The sequence below is a fragment of the Macrotis lagotis genome, chromosome X (genome assembly GCF_037893015.1).
Source record: "Macrotis lagotis isolate mMagLag1 chromosome X, bilby.v1.9.chrom.fasta, whole genome shotgun sequence".
In the NCBI taxonomy this organism is placed as follows: domain Eukaryota; kingdom Metazoa; phylum Chordata; class Mammalia; order Peramelemorphia; family Peramelidae; genus Macrotis; species Macrotis lagotis.
The window spans coordinates 666388218-666397168 of NC_133666.1; the positions used below are offsets into that span (position 1 = coordinate 666388218).

The window sequence follows — 8951 nt, forward strand, 5'->3', positions numbered from 1 at the left end:
GAGAGAAATCTGCATCTGCCAAAGAGAGGATAGATAATCATCTTGTACTGAGAAGCACACTCTATTCTAGCTTTTCATAGGTGGCTAACAGTGTTCTTCTACAATAGAGTAAGAAAAAAACAACCTCATTTTAAATAAAAACTGTTATCATATAAGTCACAAGAAAATGCTAATCTATCAAAAGATGTATATGTACTTAGGAAGCTCACTATTTAAGAGAAATCAAGCGATAAATGCTTTAGGACTGCCATTCGTGCTACTCCAGAAATGGAAAATTTAAAATGTAGTCAAATCCCCAACCTAACAAGACTGAATTATCTGAATTAGACCAGCTGACCAGTTTCTGCCCTATAAAATGGAGCCAACAGTTAACATATATTACCTGACAATATTAGATAAAATTTAAATAGATGTGAAACTCCAACTCTACAAGAAAAATAAATAAATAAATAAATAAATAAATAAATAGGAAATGATTGCTCACTTCATAAAAAAAAAAGTAACCATGGGGCAGCAAAGTGGTGCAGTGGAAAGAGCACCAGCCTTGGAATCTGGAGTACCTGGTTTCAAATCCTGCCTCAGACACGTAATACTTACTTAGCTGTGTAACCTTTGGGCAAATCACTTGGCCCCATTACTTTGCAAAAATAAAAAAAATTTAATAAAAGAATAACCGAAGATCAGCAGGGAGACCTCTACCAGAGCAGCATGAAGCCCAGGCCCTCAGCATGGCCCTGGCACTCAGGGCAGCCCCAGTAGCCTAGATCCCAGGAAACCGAAGCAGGTCCATAGAGCTGCCCAGGAGGAGCCTCCAGGCAGCTGCACCCTGAGTGCTCAGCCCACCAAAGGTAAGGGAGTGGAGAGAGACTGCTGAGGTCTATCTTCTGTCCCTGGAACAGGACTCTGGGGCTTTGACCACATTCAGACCCTGGTCGCAGTCTAGGCTCCCCATAGAGCAAGGACCCCCCCACTCACCGCCCCAAGGCAGAGGGGTGAGTTTGTGGTCATTCACAGACCAGGAGAGCAGTCAGAGCCTCACACACTGAGGTCCTTGGGGGGGGGGGGGGGTCCCAATACTCAGAAGCTCAGGAAGCTCCCCAAAACCAGGCACAGGCTGGGGAAATGAGTAAACAGGAAAAAAAAAAGGAAACTGATCATAGACAATAACTTTGGTCCCATGGAGGACCAAAATACTCAATCTGAAGATGAGAAAGTATAAACTTCTGCATCTAAAGACTCCAAGAAACATAGAAGTTGGGCTCAGGAAATGATAGAACTCAAAAAGGATTTTGAAAATCAAGTAAGGGAGATAGAGGAAATATTGGGAAAAGAAATGAGATGCAGGAAAAACATGAAAATGAAGTCATCAGCTTACTCAAGGAGATCCAAAAAAATGCTGAAGAAAATAACATGTTAAAAACCAGCTTAGGTCAAATGGATAAAACAGTTCAAAAAGTTACTGAGGAGAAGAATACTTTAAAAAGCAAAATTGGCCAGATGGAAAAGGAGGTAAGAAAGCTCTCTGAGGAAAACAAATCCTTCAGATGTAGAATGGAGCTAAAGAGCTGATGACTTTATGAGAAGTCAAGACAGAATACTTCAACACTAAAAGAATGGAAAATTAGAAGAAAATGTAAAACATCTCATTGAAAAAACAACTGATTGGGGTGGCTAGGTGGCGCAGTGGATAGAGCACCGGCTCTGGAGTTAGGAGTTACCTGAGTTCAAATCCGGCCTCAGACACTTAAATAATTACCTAGCTGTGTGGCCTTGGGCAAGCCACTTAGCCCCATTTGCCTTGGGAGAAAAAAAAAACTAAAAAAAAGGAAAGAAAACTGATCTGGAAAACAGATTCAGGAAAGATAATTGGGATACCTGAAAGTCACGATCAGGAAAAGAGCCTTGACTTCATTTTTTTTTTAGGTTTTTGCAAGGCAAATGGGGTTAAGTGGCTTGCCCAAGGCCACACAGCTAGGTAATTATTAAGTGTCTGAGACCGGATTTTAACCCAGGTACACCTGACTCCAGGGCCGGTGCTTTATCCACTGGGCCACCTAGCCACCCCCCTTGACTTCAATTTTAAAGAAATCCTACATGAAAATTGCCCAGATATCCTAGAAGCAGAGGGCAAAATAGGAATAGAGAGAATCTGCTAATCTCCCCTGGAAAGAGATCCAAAAAAAAAAAACCAGGAATATTATAGCTAAGTTCCAGAACTTCCAAGTCAAAGAGAAAACATTACAAGCAGCCAGAAGGACATAATTCAAATATCATGGAGCTGCAGTCAGGATCACACAGGACTTAGCTATCTATAGTCATCTGAATTGGCTCTGAATCACTAATAATTAGAGAAATGCAAATTAAAACAACCCTGAGGCTACCTCACATCTATCACATAGGCTATCATGACAGAAAAGGAAATTGACACATGCTGGAGGGAATAGGGGAAAATAGTTACATTTGCACCTTTTGTTGGTAAACTGTGGTAAACTGGTCCAATCATTCTGGAGAACAATTTGGAACTATGCCCAAAGGGCTAACAAACTGTTCCTATCCCTTGATCCCAGCAATACAACTACTAGATCTATAAACCAAAGAGATCAAAGAAAAAAGAAAAGGATTCATATGTACAAGAATAATTATAGCATTCTTTTGGTGATGACCAAGAATTAGAAATTGAGGAGATGATCCATCAATAGGGGGAATGGATTAAAATCTCTGGCCCTTGAATGTGATGGAATACTACTAAGCTAAAAGGCAAGATGAAGAGGACAGTAACCTGGGATGACATATGAACAATTGCAAAGTGAAGTAAGAAGGTGCTCGGGGCCAAAAGGTCTGACAGAACTGGATCAACCAGTGAAAGATTTAATAACTCAAAAACAATTCCAAAAAAAAAAAAAAAAACAATTCCAAAGGACTCATGATGAACTAACCACATCCAGTTAGAGAGTTGATGGACTAAAAGCATTAGATTGAAGTATATTTTTTATTCTATTTCTTTTTTTCAGAACACGACTAATGTGGAAATATTTTATGTGACTTTATATGTACAATGGGTATTGTAATTCTTGCCTTCTTAATAAGGAGAGGAAGGCAAGAGGAGGAGAAGGAAGAGAGAGAGAGAGAGAGTCTGTATTTGGAATTGAAAATAAAATTGAATTAATTTTAAATTTAAATTAATTTTAAATATATTCTCCTCTTCTTAGTAAAAAGTTAACAAGACCTCTACCAGCCCTGGATGGTCTGAGTCCCCTCTAGGGCTCAGCACACAGTGGGTATTTAATAAATGTTTGTGGTACTGAACTGACAATTTAGGCACTTCCAACACCCACAGAAAAAAAGTGAAGACTCACTTGCAGCATACAGAGCAATCTTGTCATTTTCCTTGTGCTTCAGGAGATTTTCAGCATAATTTAGACGACTGCCTTTGAACCACTCAGGCACATCAGCTATTCCCTTAGACGTATCAACAACCTGGAGAAAATGACAGAGCAAATCAGGACACTGGTAAATCATGACAGTGGTTTTCTAAGCTATCCAACTAGAAAACTAGCCAACTCACCAGGCCAAAGTACTCTTTAAAAGGGGGTTCAATTTGTTAGAGCTTTCAAAATAGCCCTGAATTGAAAAGCAGGTATTAATGCTGTGCATTCTAGATTGCCTCCATTTCTTTTTTGGAGAAACAAGCCAACTTCTCAAGTGAAAAACCAAAGGTAATCTAGGAGAACAGGCTTAAAAGTTAAGATCTACAATATTCCAGAGACAGCAATTTTTCACTGAAATTCTATTCAGCATTGCTTCTCTGTACCAACCAAAATAGATGGGGAAGTAAGGCAGGAGCTGACCCTGAGATTTTTTTTACTGGTGCAGGATACTCTCAGTGTGGGAAATCCTTCCACCGATACAAATTAGCAACTTTTCTCCACCTTAAGAGTCTTAGAAAGTTGTATGGGAGACTCAGAGGTTTAGTGACTTGCCTATCATCACACAGTGGAATACATGTCAGAAGGAATACTTACATTCAGGTCTTTTGGGCTCCAATTCACAATATTGCCCAATGATCAGGCAGAATAAGCTGTATATATAACAGCCTTCCTTGCCTCAAGACCCTTGATATTCTACAGGGTAAGAACTTTGTCAAATTATCTACTTTGGGGGGCAAGCTAGGTATTGCAGTGGATAGAGCACTGGCCATAGAATCAGGAGGACCTGAGTTCAAATTCAGCCTCAGACACTTAATAATGGCCTAGCTGTGTGAACTTGGGCAAGTCACTTAATCCCACTGCCTTAAATAAATAAAAAACAATTATCTACACTGGAAATGATATACTCACCTCATCATACATATGAGAGAAGATAATTCCACTGAATTTCCAAAACTCTGCCCAGAAATCTGAGTAAGACTCCACCGACCACTGATACATTTCATTATAATTGGCTAAAAATAAAGAAATTGGAATCGCTATACAGGTAAGCTTTTGAAAGAATAATCAACAGAATAACAAGTTGTTTCATTTTTATTGGGAGGTGGTTCATGAAATTTCACTTTTGGTAAGTACTAGTTCAGTAAGACAGAAATTTGGGGGGGGGAAGAAAATCCAAATTAAAATATCCATAATGTATAGTTACTATTCATAAACTAACCAAAAGTGACTACAAGAGTAGTCTGTTATTTCAGAGATCAACGATTAGCACTTGGATAACAGTACTCCATGTAGGGAGAAGGAAACTGGTGGAACTTAAGACTAAAAAAACTGGAATAATAAAATAGAATATAAAATAAATGGAATTCCAGTTCCATTCAAAAAAATCAAGGTCTACTAGATGAAAGGCACCAGCAGTGGAAGAAAAAGTCTTTTGCTGGCTTCAATGTAATTTCTTGGAAAGTCATTGGTAATGCTACTACACTAAGTCACTGTACCAAGTTCATGGTAGAGTGAAAAGCAAATTTCACTTAAGATTCCCAAGATTTGGAAGTGAGGTCCGGCTCTGACAATTACAAAATTTAGGCTCTTCCATTCCCTGGGCTTCGGTTTCCCCATCCATGAAAATTAATTAAACTGTTTCACTTCCCAGGTTGTCACAGAGAAAAATGAAAGGCTTCCAAGACTCTAAAGTACCATACACACACATATGGACAACTCCCTCCTTCCCTTTGAAGGACAAGTTCATCTGCTTCCAAGGTGCTCGGGGCCAAAAGGTCTGACAGAACCAGATCGACCTGTCCTTAAAGAATGAAGAAAGAGCTCAAAGACCTCAGGACAAAATGAAGCACTCTAAAAGTTCTGAGGTGTCTTTGGTCCAACTAGAGCACAATATACTTCAAACTGGAATATACACTAAAAAATCTCATTCTTAACCAGAAAATGTCTCCAATCAGTGAAAGGAAGGGAGAAAGTGGAAAGGGCAACTCTGGGGCCAATGCCTCTGTCCATTCAATCAATCCAGTACTAATGGAATCTAAACCCTGTGCTCAGTTCCTGGACTGGACAGTCCCTATGGACCCCACAGGACTGTGTATCCCTGTTCTGGAGAGTTTAAATCCAACTAGGAAGGAAAAAATGAACACCCCTGAAATAATTAGGAAACAAGCAGTAGTACATGATTTATAAGTAACTATTGCTTCACTACTTTGATTTCATAGATTCTCCCTTCACCAGCAGAGATGCCAACCCCTCTAATGACTTGCTTATTAAATCTGCCTTTGACATCAAACTAGGAATCATTGCTAATGCACTGGATTTTAAAAGAACTCAACAGGCCAGAACAGTGGGTAAGTCAAATAAAATGATAATTAATGGGGTTAAAGGAACTACAATGATACAGACTAGATAAAGCAAACAGAAGGGTAATCTCAGATGGTTGCAGAAGATAGGATTTGAACAGTGTCCAGGAGGAAGCCAAGAGGCAATGAGGAGGAGGGAGAACATTTCAGGCATGGGGACAGCCAGGAAAAAGGCAAAGTCAGGAGAGGGCATGTAAACAATAGCAAGGCAGTCAGTACATGAGCATCACAGAGGTGTGGAGGAAAGAACAGACTTGAAAGGTAGGGCCAGGCAAAGAGCTTTAAATGTCAAATGAGGCTTTTATATTTGATCCTTGGAGGTAACAGTAAGCCAGGGGAATTCAGTGAATAATAATAATGTTTGTCTTTCATTTTCAAAGAAGACCATGACATCAGGGAGGGGATGCCATGACAAGCATGAGAATTGGACTTGAGTGAGGGAGGGCCTGGGCTAAGTCACCAGTCTCACTTTCTCCTTAATAAATATAAGAGATGCTGTGAAGGGAAAAATTGAAAAGATCTGCTAACAGACTGGATATATGGAGGGTAGGAAAGTGCAGAGCTGAGGATGTCACTGAGGATTAAGGCTCACTGACCAGGAGGACAGGGATGCTCTGGACAGTAACAGTAAAGTTGAAAAGGAGAAATGAACAGGACAGAGCGGGAAGCCTGAATGACTAGGCCAATGGCATGACGGGGTGACATCCCCAGAGTGCTTTCTCCTTCCCTTCCTTCACTGGTTCATCACCAATGAGCACCCACCCCAGGTGTTCACATGAACTACTGGTGCCCACCCTGTGGTAGAACATTCCGAGCTCCTACTGGTCTGCTCAGCCAGACTCTAACATACTAATTTGTCTCAAAACACAGTGATGCCATTTTGGTCTGGGTGATAAGGCAGGGCAGGAACCAACCACGGTGAAAGCTGAGAAGCAGAGCCATTCCCCAGCCCAACTTCCAGGGTCCCTTTCGTTAAATGTGCTGACAAAGAAGGGGAGCAGAGGAGGGAGGGAGGGAAGCTGCCCACCCTGTCACTCACCCAGCAGATCCAAGCTCACTTTGTTCACACTTGCCCCGGCTCCCAGTCCTGCTCACACCAAAGTGATGGATGGAGCCGGGGCTTTCCCAGCACAGCCTGCCCACTCACAGGGGGTGAAGTGGGGCATGGAGTGGCATCTGTACACACACAGCCCCTCCCTGCACTGAAACAGGGTAAACTGAGGCCAGGGGGTCCCCCATGTACCCCCAGCAGTGACAGCCCAGGGGGTCCCCATGTACCCCCCAGCAGTGACAGCCCGGGGTCTCCCATCTACCCCCCCAGCAGTGCCAGACCGGGAGTCCCCCATCTACCCCCCAGCAGTGCCAGACCGGGGGTCCCCCATCTACCCCCAGCAGTGACAGCCCGGGGTCCCCCAAGTACCTCCCAGCAGTGCCAGCCCGGGTCCCCATGTGGCCCCAGCAGTGCCAGCCCGGGGTCCCCCATGTACCCCCAGCAGTGCCAGCCCGGGGCCCCCATCTGCCCCCAGCAGTGCCAGCCCGGGGTCCCCCATCTACCCCCAGCAGTGCCAGCCCGGGTCCCCATGTGCCCCAGCAGTGCCAGCCCGGGTCCCCATGTGCCCCGGCAGTGCCAGCCCGGGGTCCCCATGTGGCCCCAGCAGTGCCAGCCCGGGGTCCCCCATGTACCCCCAGCAGTGCCAGCCCGGGGTCCCCCATGTGCCCCGGCAGTGCCAGCCCGGGGCCCCCATGTGCCCCCACAGTGCCAGCCCGGGCCCTCATGTGCCCCCGCAGTGCCAGCCCGGGCCCCCATGTGCCCCCGCAGTGCCAGCCCGGGGTCCCCCATGTACCCCCAGCAGTGCCAGCCCGGGGTCCCCCATCTGCCCCCAGCAGTGCCAGCCCGGGGTCCCCCATGTACCCCCAGCAGTGCCAGCCCGGGGCCCCCATGTACCCCCAGCAGTGCCAGCCCGGGCCCTCATGTACCCCCAGCAGTGACAGCCCGGGGTCCCCCATCTACCCCCAGCAGTGCCAGCCCGGGGCCCCCATGTACCCCCAGCAGTGCCAGCCCGGGGTCCCCCATGTGCCCCGGCAGTGCCAGCCCGGGCCCCCATGTGCCCCGGCAGTGCCAGCCCGGGCCCCCATGTGCCCCGGCAGTGCCAGCCCGGGCCCCCATGTGCCCCCGCAGTGCCAGCCCGGGGTCCCCCATCTACCCCCAGCAGTGCCAGCCCGGGCCCCCATGTACCCCCAGCAGTGACAGCCCGGGGTCCCCCATGTACCCCCAGCAGTGACAGCCCGGGCCCCCATGTGCCCCCGCAGTGCCAGCCCGGGGTCCCCCATCTACCCCCGGCAGTGCCAGCCCGGGCCCCCATGTGAGGCCCGGGGCCGCCCCTCCGCTCCCCGGCCCGGCCCGGCCCCTCACCCAGCGCGGGCCCGCCGCCGCAGCGCACCGCCGCCCGGAAGCGGTCCATCTGCGCGTTCCTCTTGCCGTCGGGCTCCCACATCACCCGCGCCTCCATGATCTCCTCGCGCCCGGCCCGCGCCTCCTTGGACATGGCTGCGGCGCCGGGGCCGGGCCCGGAGGCCGGGGTCGCGCGCCTCGGCGCCTCCCGCACGCCCCCCGGGCACGCCGACGGAGCGCGCGCGTGCGCGTGCGCGGGGCCGGGACGTGCGCGCGCCGGCGCCGGGCCCCCCCCCGCGGGCTGGGTCTCGGCGGCGGCTCCGGCGGCGGCTCCGGCAGCGGCGGGCGGCTGAGGCGGGGGCCGGCCGCGGCGGACTGAGCCGGCTCCTTCCGCCGCCCCGCTCCGAGCCGCGCCGCCCCGCCCCCGGCCCCGCCCCGGAGCCCGTAACCTTCCGCCGCCCCGCCCCTCCCCGCCCCCGGCCCCGCCCCGCCCCGCCCCGGGCCGTAACCTTCCGCCGCCCCGCCCCGCCCCGCCCCGCCCTCAGACCCCGGGGCCCGTAACCTTCCGCCGCTCCGCCCTCAGACCCCGGGGCCCGTAACCTTCCGCCACCTGTCCGCCGAGGCCCGCCGCCCCCTCCGCGGCCCGCGGGGCCCGCCCTCCCGGCGGCCGAGGCCGAGTCTCGGGCCAGGCGCAGCTGACGGAACGGAGAGCGCGGGTCGGAAATGGGGACGCCGCGAGAGAATGCGGGGAGCGCCGGGAGCCCCCCGGGG

At 49.2% G+C, this 8951-nt stretch overlaps 1 protein-coding gene across 2 annotated transcripts in view; it reads right to left on the minus strand.

Moving 5' to 3' along the window:
* The window catches only part of AACS (acetoacetyl-CoA synthetase), an 87782-nt gene extending 79403 nt beyond the window's left edge, over positions 1-8379 (minus strand). The window contains exons 1-3 of one of the 2 annotated variants that reach the window (XM_074205374.1): positions 8202-8379; positions 4338-4441; positions 3357-3477 (exon numbers count right to left, since the gene is read on the minus strand). In XM_074205374.1, coding sequence (XP_074061475.1) covers positions 3357-3477; positions 4338-4441; positions 8202-8334 — 358 coding nt within the window. In that variant the 5' untranslated portion in view covers positions 8335-8379. Of the gene's footprint in view, positions 1-3356; positions 3478-4337; positions 4442-6827; positions 6975-8201 lie in introns of those variants that run through there. The other variant, XM_074205375.1, reaches the window with a different exon arrangement.
* Between the last annotated feature and the right edge of the window lie 572 nt (positions 8380-8951).